Below are 11,356 nucleotides of genomic sequence, written 5' to 3' on the forward strand. Positions count from 1 at the left end.
TTTCCTAGTTTTAAGCCGTTTTCGTTGCGGAGACATCATCCGTTTCAATTGCCGTTTACGTCGTATGCAACTATGTAAATAACACATATGCATCACATGAATATAGTGTTCAAATAGTTGTTTCAAGGCATGAATTCAGACAACATGCATCATACACATCTCCAAAGCAGTGTAAATCATCACAAGCTCAACAAGACATCATAGCTCCAGTCGATAGTCCGAGCAAGTCAAATTCCTCCAGCCGCATGTATTCTAGTGAGGTCTTCTCATGACAACTCCTTTATGCTTCATTCTTGAAATTTCACCAGTTTTCCTTAGGAGATTACAACTCCTTAACCAAGGGTCATTCATCACAACTCTAAGGTAGAGTTTTCAAGTACAACGGGGGTCTTTCTAAGGTCATCTATGCAGTCTCTCTTATTTGAAATTCCTCACCTTGATGCTTACAATCTCTAAGGGTCTTATGGTTATAAATCTGGAATTTCAGGGGTAAAAGAGTCTTTATTTTCTATGGTCTTTAGTCTAGACCTTTGGTCATACTTAGAAGTTCTTCTAGGATCATCGTAAAATTGCCTTAAGTTTCTTAGCATTTCTTTAATTATCCATTAACCATAATTTTATCTCAACTTCCTTCTTACTAATTTGGGATCAGGGTTAAGTCTTAAATATCCTAGGACACATTTAGGCCTTTACTAGCATGTGTGTGCGTCCATGTACATCATTCTTTTTAGGGTAAAGCACCCCTACTTTCTAACTTGATAAGCGGTATCGTTGGACTTGAATTTGAATCTTGTGTTAATTTACATCGTAAGAATCAATATCAATATATTGACAAAAACTATGCACTCCTAAGAAATCACTAGCATTTCGACTAGCCTTCCTAAGGTTCTGACCTTAATTTTCTTGAGATCTTCTCTGTAACTTTTCCGCTTATGATGAGTTAACTCTAATCGGTTGGATTCCGTTTTCTTTTCTAGGGTTTGGTCATGTTTTCACTATTTTCTAGAGATTCTTTGAACAATCATCCAAGAATTGATAATCCAAGGACTCGATTTCAACTTGCTCTTAACCTAATGCTTTTTCTTCACTAATCCTGCATAGAATCTTTCTCTTTTTTTCAAAAGCTAAGTCTTAGTCATTTTTGGGCAATTACTCTAGTGAGCGAATTTAAGACTCTTAATGAAAAATTACTAGGGGGCATTTTGCATTTTCTATGGCTAATTTGACTAAAGAATTATTCCAACTATTTATGCTATCCCTATTTAGACTTTCTATCTCTATGTCCAGATCTTGTCTTTGTAATATATAGGTATTTTTCGTCTCCTAAAAATCTATTCTAACTTTTATAATTTGGTCTTTAATCTTTCAAAAATGATTATGAATTTATAACCTAATATTAGTTATAATTTACTCATGCACAACTAGTACATGTAGGCAATTTCTTCCTCTACATTGCTTCTTGGATATTCTCTCTTTCTGTCTTTACAATTAAGATATCTCTAATATCCTTAAGTCTATCCTGAAATTGATTTTAATCCTCCAATGTCTAGTCGATTATCCCAGCCTAGCATTGAGTATATTCAATTTGTGCACACTAGTACACATAGACCAATTTCTCTCTCTCTAAACTAATGTCTTTAATTAATTAAGATTTAACAATAATTTAATTAGTTATCTTTATAGAGTTGATCCAAACCTCCTTTAGCCCATGTTTTTATTTTAAATCTATATGTCATGAGTATCATCCATTTTAAATTAAGATTGTATGGTCAATTTAGGACGTTTAACATACTCTGTTCTTGAGAACCGTGCAATAAATGAGGGTCTTATATTTAAATTTATCCTAAGCTTTCATTCCCATAGAAATGACTAGCAATTTACAAAGATTGCATAAATTGAATTAGATGGGTTACTTTACCTTTGTTAATTGAGTTAAATAGGTGGTATAGAGCCCGATGTAGATGAGATGAAGGCCGCCTCCCTCCAAGAAGCCAAAAAGTTGTTTTGATGATTTCTAGGAGCAACACGAGTCCCAGTCACACTACTTTTGATGCCAAATGAGTACTCTATACCTAGGTTATGCACTTGTGTATCCCAAAAGCTAGTATTGCATTGTATTCTATGTAGAAAAGTACCCTCCCATGCACAAGAAAAACGCGCGTATTTCAAATGAGCAAGGGGGTCTTTTTATATGCTCTCTCTTTTGGTTTGATACCCAATTCTAATGCAATAGTTTCCAATGTATCATTCACAAAAGCTAACACACTAACAATACACCCTCACATGACTAATGCATGTATTCCACAAAAATCTAATGCAACTAGACTTTAATGTTCATGCAACCAATCACTTTTCATGCAATTAACCACTTCCTCATGCATCTAGACCTTACACCAATTAACTACCTCTCTCACGGAGAGTTGAGTTTACTATTAGTTCCAAAGCTTATCTCCTTATTTAATTTATTTCTTTGGCTCCAAAATTCAACCTTAGGCTTTGCACCTGTACCCATTTAACATTAGATTAATTAATGTGCACTCTCTCATTTACAAGTGCCAAGGCTAATACTTTAACACCTAAGCACATGCTTTATTTTTGTTTGCATGGGGATTATTTTTCTTGGATCATTTATTTTTTTTCATAATATTTGCTAATGACATTTTTCTCTTTCTAACCCTAATATGTGCTGGGGGTGCACGTGCAGTGCACATGGGAAGGCCCCAATAAATTTGTACACCAGCAGCTTGGTCAATTAACTTAAATTATCTATATGATTTTATTTTCTTAGGCTCTTAAGTTTTTCTCATTCAAATGCACACCTTCTCTCTTTTAAGTTTGTATTCTCTCACTAGAATTGTGCAGTATAGAAAACAATACCCCATGTTAATTTACTAAATAGGAAGAGGGATCTTACAAGAAGTTTGACATGGCTGGTGTTTGAGTTAGCAGTGAATTTCTCATGCACCTTGCATTGCTTCTGCAGGTAATAGAGAAGCTGGAGGGCACACCAGTCAGTCAATACAATGCTCTACGCTTACTTCAGGTATGAAAGTGATGTGTCAAGGTAATAGTTGTTGTTGTGTTTGGTCCCGTTTTGGAGGGAATTAATCTGTCGGATTTGTTTTGTAGGCCACACTTGAAGAATCCATGTATGAACTTGCAGGAGAACTGGTAAGCATGCATTATTTTAAAACTATGCTTGTTGAGTGATGTGCATGTTGTGTATGCACTGAATTGTATAGGTGTAATGGCTTTGCAAAACAAGGTTCGTTTCCTGCTGCGTTCTGGAAGGGAAATCGAAACTGCAAATGGAGAACCGGAGAGGAAAACAAACAGTTTTTTGGGGTCGTTTTTATTTCGTTCAAGCCCGGCAAAAGAGCCTCCTGCAAACTTGCAGACTGCAAAGAGGTATATGGACAAGTGTGCTTTTTGAGGAGTGCAAGATTCTCTCCAAGATCAGATTACAAACTGGCTTTGATTGATTGATTCAAATGGTGATCCGTTTGACTTGCTATTATTGTAGAGTCTGAGCTGGGTATGGTTCATGCCATCTGAGGGGTAGGCCTTCATATCCTTAATATGGCGGACAATGTGCTTGCATAGCATTCTAGTTGTACCATTTACATTTGTTAAGATCCTTTGATTTATTTGCTTGTGAATTACATTTGTGTTATAGCAAATAACTTTGAGGTACCTTCTTTCACACTGCTTTAGTCAAAGGGCGGGATCTCAGCAAGTCTCTCAAAAGTGCATGGTTGGCCCTGGCTCTATGGCACATGCAAAAAGTATTCTCACATGATTGAACTGGCCCCTGAATGCTACCAATGATGTGGCATGCCATCATTTCCGGGGCAAGCATATGCGGAGTGCTTTTGGGAGTCATACATGGCATGGCACCATGTGCAATTAATCCACTGCTAGAACTAGTGTACAAACAATTGGTGGAAAGTTGTGCCGATAACTTCAGAATTGAATGTGATGGTTCAAGCTTTCAAAGAGATGCAGACCTGTAGACCCTCGACAAAACCCCTTGATGGTCGTGAAGAAGTGTCTGCTGTGCAGGCTCTGATGGTCCGAGAGCAGCTGGTTGAGAGTGGGCAGGCGACCTGGTCGGGTGCAGGTCGTCAAGGTACTTCAGGGACGGAGACAATGACGGCAACGGACGTGACGAAGGAGCTGAAACAGCACAAAAAATGACCCCTTGCCCCGTAAGCCCAAGAGTGGGCTGAGTGCCGCCCGCTGAGAATGCAGCACTGCCCACTGGTTGGGTGGCAGTGGCTCTCCCCCCACCTGTGCCGCCCAGTCAGCCAGTGGAAAGGGGCGGAGGTGGTTGACTCCACGCTAAGGCTGTGAAGGAGGTTGAGCAGAGGGGTGGCACGAAGTTGGGCTGGAAATATGCAGCCTACAGTTGGAAGGCAGAAACTCGTGAGCAGTTTGACGGGTAGCTCCAGGAGAAACAAGCTCTAACACCAAATGCTGGAAAGCCACAGCCACATAGAGAGAGTTAGGGTTTCAGCCGACAGGCACACTGAGATGGAGATAGACACAGTACACAAATTGGTGAGAGTGAGAATCAGTGGAGGTGACAGAGTCAACCTTCCATCCATAATAATAATATGAAAGTACAAAGCAATTAATAGTGTCCTTTCACACTGGATATCCAAGGGGAAAAACCACATGGGAGAAGGTGCCCTTGGTTAGGTCCTGTTCACACGTAGCACTACCGTAAGTGTGCATTTGCCTTCACATTAGTTATGTTTAAATCTGTCTAATGAATATATTGAAAATATAATGGATAAAGTATAAAATGATCTGCACTAAATACTAGGCAGGTGCAACTTTGGGACCTACCTTGTAGTGCATGCCAAGTAGGATATACAGATGTAGAGTGGCTTCATTAGCATGCAGATGGATGCCACATGCAACCTGTTGTTTCCAACCTGCTGTTTCTTAATGCAAAAACTAATTTTTAATTTTATTTCAAATGAAGTTTTACAGCAAAGGAGACGAATGCACACATTGCCACTGTAAAGAGAATATTGGAGAACCATGCTGGCTATCTCATGGCACATAAGATGCTCCGTGAACTTGTAGCTTTTGTCAAAGGAACTCAGTTTGACCTTACGGTATTTTCTTTTGCCATGAAGGTTTTTTATTTTGGTAAATTTTCACAGGAACTCTTAATCATGACTTGAAAAAATTCAAGATTTTGTTAAATCGTTTGATTTTGATTGGCAGGAATTTTTGCAATCATCAGGTGGTAGATGTGCTCGCTTGCAGGACTTCGCTTCTGCTCTCCATATTGTCGGGCAAAAGGTAGTTGCTGCTTTCAACTTTTGGTTTACAAGTAATGTTTCGAGGTATGTTTTGTTTCACTTAGAAATATTTCATCCTAGTCCAACATATAAAAAGAAACAAATATTAATTGCAGTGAAATTGCAAAAATCCCGAAATCCCTTTTAAGGTTTTATGCAATTTCACTACAACTTCACCGAATTGAAATGAGATTGCAGAAACCCCCAAACCCAAAATTGAGGATCTTGCAAATTTTCTTCAATTTCATAAAAATGAATCGAAGTTGCAAAAATCCATGAATTGACAATTTTTGCGATTTCACTTTAGTTTGGTTGAATTGAAATGAAATTGCAAAAGATCTCAAATTGCATTTGGAGATTCTTGCAATTTCACTTTACTTAAGAAACTTACTTCGATAGCTTATCTATGAAGATTTGTCGACTATGGTGACATTCCTTTATGCATGAACTTGCACCTACTCTTTAGTGTTGATGATGTGAGTGGGGATGTCATAGCATGAGTCTGTGCTATGCATGATGGAGTTGAAATTTGAACGTTTGTGAGTAGACACTCATGGAATCAAGATCACACTTTGGTTTTTGCTGAGTTTGGAAAATAACCCGAACTTCCATTGGTATATTTATTATGTTGCTACGATGAAGCACAACTTGTTTCTTGTTCAAGGAAAAGCGATACAGGCATCCTATGAGTAAGCAGGCACTAAAAAATAGTGAATGTTGTGGTTTGTAGATAATGTAGACCATCAGTACTGGCACACAAGATTTCCCTCTGGTGGGTTGTGTAGCCTTACAATAATCAGCCTAGGTGCATTGCCTTGAGACTTAGTCATGTACATATAGAAATATATATGAGTGGTTCCGTTATGAACACAGAGTATGCTTATCAAGCACAAGAAGAGGAGGATTTGCTTTGTTTCAAGTTTCAACCATAGGTGCATTTCATTCTTGTACCGAACCCCATGATCTGTAGGCCACTTTGGATACAGGTCGCGTACCATACAGAGCATTCCATACACTGCCTAAAATGCACAAGCTTCTAAAGGTCTTGTTCATTCTGGACCATATTTGGCATCCCCCGTGCCTCATCCATGCATCGTTTATGCAGCTCGTACATATTATCTATACACAATGGTAGCATATTTTATATTTAACTATTCAAAGTAGAAGAAGAGTGACTGAATAGCAAGATCTCTACCCGGGAAAAAAAAACCATAAACTTATGTGGAGACACTTTTCTACACCTTTCTAGCCCATTCAACCACTTTTCATCGAGAAACTGATGTTGATTACTCTTCCTTTATACTGTCTCCTGCTACCTTAAGTGGCCAATCCGCTTACTCGGTAAGTACCCCATTTGAAACTATCCGAATTCAATTGTTCAGTTTTGTGGACATTCTCACCCCCTTTAAAAGGGTTCACGATAGGACTTTTCAACTTCAGCCTATCTAGCCCTAGCCCATTGTTATGCCCGCATGCATCTGTAAGGCTATGGGAGATGATTTGCATTCCATGTTAAAATTGGCTCAAGATGGTCAAACAAGATGCATCTAGGATTAGTATCTGTAGCAATGGCTATGAGAAGAAAAAGAAGTAAGCTTTAGCTGATCGTTGATATGACTACACATGAATCACTTAACCAACTATGGCTTAAGATGTCCCTACCATGGAAAGTAAAGCATGACTCGAGAAGAACAAGAGGGGCTAGCATGTCAAAGCACTGACAATATTTTTAAATGGCAGAGGCGATGCACAAAGAGCTTTAACATTTTGATGTACTCGAAGAGCATTAGATGCCAATACTCTATCAATGACGCTTACCTGTAGCGGGTTAGAAATGTTAGGTATGGTACATACAGCACATGGGTGATACAATTACCAAAAGCAAATGATTTAAGCTAACATGTGTTAAGTACAATCTATCAGCTCACAACCTTGCATAGTCTCCACGCTTGACCGCATGACCCCTTGAGAAGATCCCGAACGTGCTCTCAACAATAACGCCACTGCCAGTATTGCAGCCATTGTTTGTGCATTGTACTAGATGATGCAAAAGTCGACAGCACCAGATGCTCCAAACTCAAAGAGAAACTCTGGCTGCAGAACAGATTTTCCTCTGCAGACGAGGCATTGGAGGTGGAAAACAAGCCCATGCTGACGATCAACTGCTTCAGTTTTGACACTATTGTGAGAGAGTATTATTAGCTCATGAAAGATGTAGTGGAAGAATCTTGTCACCAGCCCAAAGATGATGATTATGCATGATAAAAGGCAATCTGAATCTGGGCAAGAGATAAGCATGCCACCATAGCTGACTGGCTACTCTCTCCGATGCATCAGAGAAAGGCACTTCCAGCGAATCAGTATTAGAGCTCCTCACTCCAACCCACATAGGTATCAGACTGGAGTTCCTTTAATTTTGTTTATGAAAAGACATCTGGTGGAGTTTTAAGCGTGACACCACATGTTATATTACTGGGTATGATTCTGCTACTCTCAACAACCCTATTTTATTGGTCTCAAGGCTCTTTTTTGACCAGAGTCATCTTCTCAGCACAATGATAAGCTTGGTGATGTTAATCGATATTACACTAAACATAATTTGCTAAGGAGTAGAGGAGTTTGAAGAACCAAAGAAGTGGACAGGGCATTTGCCTTTGAAGGAGATTGAACGCCACAAGACAGAAGAACTTATGTTTCGGTCATCATGAAATGGGCATTTTGAGAGGGGTTGTCCTTACATCACATAGACATTGAGGTGGTCAACCCTTCTGGAAAGGGGAAGACTGATGTTTCTTTCTGTGTGGGTTGAACTGTCCAAAGGGGGACTCCATGTGAATGACACCATTACATGAAATGGGCATTTTGAGAGGGGTTGTCCTTACATCACATAGACATTGAGGTGGTCAACCCTTCTGGAAAGGGGAAGACTGATGTTTCTTTCTGTGTGGGTTGAACTGTCCAAAGGGGGACTCCATGTGAATGACACCATTAAAATGCTTTGTCTAAGTTAAGGTGCTGGTGCTCTTTGATTCAGGCAGTAAAGAAGATTTGATATCACCAACCGTATTGAAGAAGCTCCCCTATTGGTAACAAGGGGTGTATGGTTTGTCAGGTGCTTTCACAAGCGGTGTTTGCTGCACATATTTAAAAGCAGAAAATGAGCGTGTCTTTTTACAGGTGAAAATGAGCCTGTCTGCTACCATTCAATTAAAGCCACAAGAGGAGCTCCCTCCCCTCATTCTACAACTCGAGACTCATTTCCAAAGTAGTTTTGCTGTCGACAACCTTTTAAAGCCTCTGCATGTGACATCCAGCCTCGGGCAAGGTGCAACCACCAGAACTGCTCCAGTTGCCAGCACTCGTTGAATGCAAAGGTCTTTAGGGAGGAATGCAGCAACAGCCAGTAGTTTACAATCTTTTGTACCTTTTCTCCTGTTAAAGCAAATGCTCCACAAGAAAGGAAGAGGGTTGGAGGTGGGATCTGGTGGGGGTGTGCTGTGAACATTTTCTTCAACTTTTGTCTAATTTGTTTGCTGTTTATTATTGTCTTAAGTGTTTTTGTTTTCTTGTGATGAAATTGCCAGGATTTTCGTGTCTCCACTGCAGTGACCTGACAATGAACTAATTACTTAAGAGTATTTTGTGAAAGAGTGTTGTGTCCCGAGAGGCATATCAATCGAAGCTACCCACTGTTTTGTCTTTTGCCCTTTTACAGATCCTGCACCCCATCACTCCACCCTCTCCTTTGCACGATTGTACATTTTTCAATTCTTCATAGGAACACGTGTAAGCGAAGCTTAAGCCCTCTACAGCTGATGCACCCCAAACACTCCGCCCTCTCCTTGGGTTTTGCATGATTGTACATTTTCCAATTCTTCAAAGATACACGTGCAAGCGAAGCTTAAGCATGTATAGAGGAGGTTTAACCATGATGCTAATCCTTGTTTTTTGTGTGCAGCTTGACATGAACATACTGCAGAGTCGATTGGATGCGGAGTTTCTTTTAGCCCATATGTGCACTGTTGGGTTCAAGGAATGGATAGTTGTACTTTCTACTTTGCTAAGACGCATGGAGGTGAAACTGTTAAACCACGTCTGTGTCCATAGTCTGTCTGGAGCTGAACTTCAATATTGAGTTTTCTTGTCGAACATTTTTTGGTTTCACTTTGTGAAAGCATCTTTCGTTGTACAAGTTCACAAAATGATTTTCTTTTTTCCGGGAGGGGAGGGAGGACATCACTTTTTAATCAGTAAGCTTGCTGTGGGTGAAGCTGGATCTAAGTTAGGAACAGAAGGATTTGTTTGGTGTAGAAGGATGTCTCAGATTGGAATTTGGGCAATGGGTGATCATTCCAAAATGTTGAATGGTCATGGACTGAACCTGGAACATAAAACTGGTATGTTGTGTTCAGACACCTGTTGACACACCCTGTTCTGAAAAGGTGGTGTAGCTGAGTGACTGCACCAGATGCGGTCAGTCTTTGGCCGGCAGGCAATTTGAATGGCTGGCAGACAATCCAAATGAATTTAAACCCAAGCTTTGGGTGGTGCGTATTGCTTCCTGTTTTGAGGTGTTCTAATAGCCTATTTTGGGAAGGGTAAAACCCCGGCATTGACTGCACCAACTTAAGAATCATACCGGACATGACTTCCACAGTGTGGGGAGTTAACAGGAGTGTAACCCACTATAAAAGGCAAAGCGACTCCGGAGCTAGCATGTATGGACATAAGAAATTCCTGATTTTTAGCTGACATAGAGACAAGTGAGGTGCAGGAGGATTCAAGAGCAGTGATAAATATCATGGTTTGTTCTCAAGTGCAGTGATTAATGGAATTGCAAAAACCGAACTGTCTTACAAAGGTGGATTGCAATTTAGAGTGGATAAAGGCCATATGGTAGGAATATGGTTTGACTATGGAGAAACATTTGCTGGACTGTTGAGTGTGACTCCAGTCTTCGGTGGATGGAGTGGCTTTACAAAACTAAATGCAATTCTGCTGGTAGCTGTGTGCTTTACACAGTTGGACATTGGGACATTTTATCCATGAAAAGACCTTCACTTGGATCCAGAGTGATCACGTTCTTGGTTCTTGCAACTAATGAAAGATCCAAAAACCGTAATATATAAAGAAAACAGATTTGATCCATTGTTCTAGATGTTTAGAATAGTAGCTTAACTGTAGCATCAATCGTATCTAGGGAATGTGTAATCTATTGGCTGTATGCCTAGTTCTTCCAGATAATATAATGAAGAGAAAGCAAGATGAGAATCTTTGTTCTGTCTGCAGGTCTTGTTGGATCTTTTCAGAGGGGACCCACGTCTATGGAACGCATACAGTCAAACCCTTAGGGTATCTTCTAATCTTCTCTTCACAAATGTGGCTTTTGACGAGTGTATAAGGTGGTAAATCATCAACTTCCCCTGCTGACTAATTGTTCTCTTCTTAACAGCTACAGTCTGAATTTTCGGAGTTTGAAGATTTGCTTTGCTTGATTGAGGAGGCTCTTGAGCCTGTAGAGTGAGACCATAGGCTCTGGTTGTATCATGACAGAGCCTGATATTTTTTAGTTTTTTGGGGCGCGGGGCGGGGGGGTGGGTTTGTTGTGACTCTCTAGCAGCCTTTATGCTCTCAATACTTGTAATCATATATCTTTGTTCATGCCCCCACTAATAAATCCATATTCCACTTCTTAAAGTACTAAGTTACAATTTTTTTATGCATTGATGAAGTGTATTGTTCAAAGCTTTGAAAAGCTTGTTAATTCCTTGAGAACTCCAGCCATTGTAGTAAAGTTTTGGAATGGTGTAAGTTGTGGAAAAAGAAAACTGTGTACACCTTGCAATTCTAATGTTGGTTGTACTTGAGCTTTATTTAAGCAGTTTTAATCTGTAAAAGAGAGTTGATTCCTGACGGAAGATGATTCTTTTCAACTTGCGAGAAAAGCCTCTAGATATTTTGCTAAAAAGCAAGCTCGTATATTGTGAAGAATGCTGCATCGGACTGATCTATTCGAAAGCAGTTAATAATGTTCATGGGAA

General features: G+C 39.8%; 1 protein-coding gene across 9 annotated transcripts in view; it reads left to right on the top strand.

The window, feature by feature from the left end:
* Window positions 1–11,143, top strand: part of LOC147629104 (uncharacterized) — an 88,084-nt gene extending 76,941 nt beyond the window's left edge. For 5 of the 9 annotated variants that reach the window (XM_086812351.1, XM_086812352.1, XM_086812354.1 and 2 more), the window contains exons 16-23: window positions 2,984–3,043; window positions 3,130–3,171; window positions 3,266–3,408; window positions 4,991–5,126; window positions 5,239–5,316; window positions 9,274–9,390; window positions 10,605–10,667; window positions 10,768–11,143. In XM_086812351.1, coding sequence (XP_086668477.1) covers window positions 2,984–3,043; window positions 3,130–3,171; window positions 3,266–3,408; window positions 4,991–5,126; window positions 5,239–5,316; window positions 9,274–9,390; window positions 10,605–10,667; window positions 10,768–10,839 — 711 coding nt within the window. In that variant the 3' untranslated portion in view covers window positions 10,840–11,143. Of the gene's footprint in view, window positions 1–2,983; window positions 3,044–3,129; window positions 3,172–3,242; window positions 3,409–3,523; window positions 3,559–3,714; window positions 4,726–4,990; window positions 5,127–5,238; window positions 5,317–9,273; window positions 9,391–10,604; window positions 10,668–10,767 lie in introns of those variants that run through there. The other 4 variants (XM_086812353.1, XM_086812356.1, XR_015267892.1 and 1 more) reach the window with 3 other exon arrangements.
* Window positions 11,144–11,356: the final 213 nt, after the last annotated feature.

This window comes from Cibotium barometz, chromosome 18 (assembly GCF_041138505.1).
Source record: "Cibotium barometz isolate CiBa-2024 chromosome 18, ASM4113850v1, whole genome shotgun sequence".
Lineage (NCBI taxonomy): Eukaryota > Viridiplantae > Streptophyta > Polypodiopsida > Cyatheales > Cibotiaceae > Cibotium > Cibotium barometz.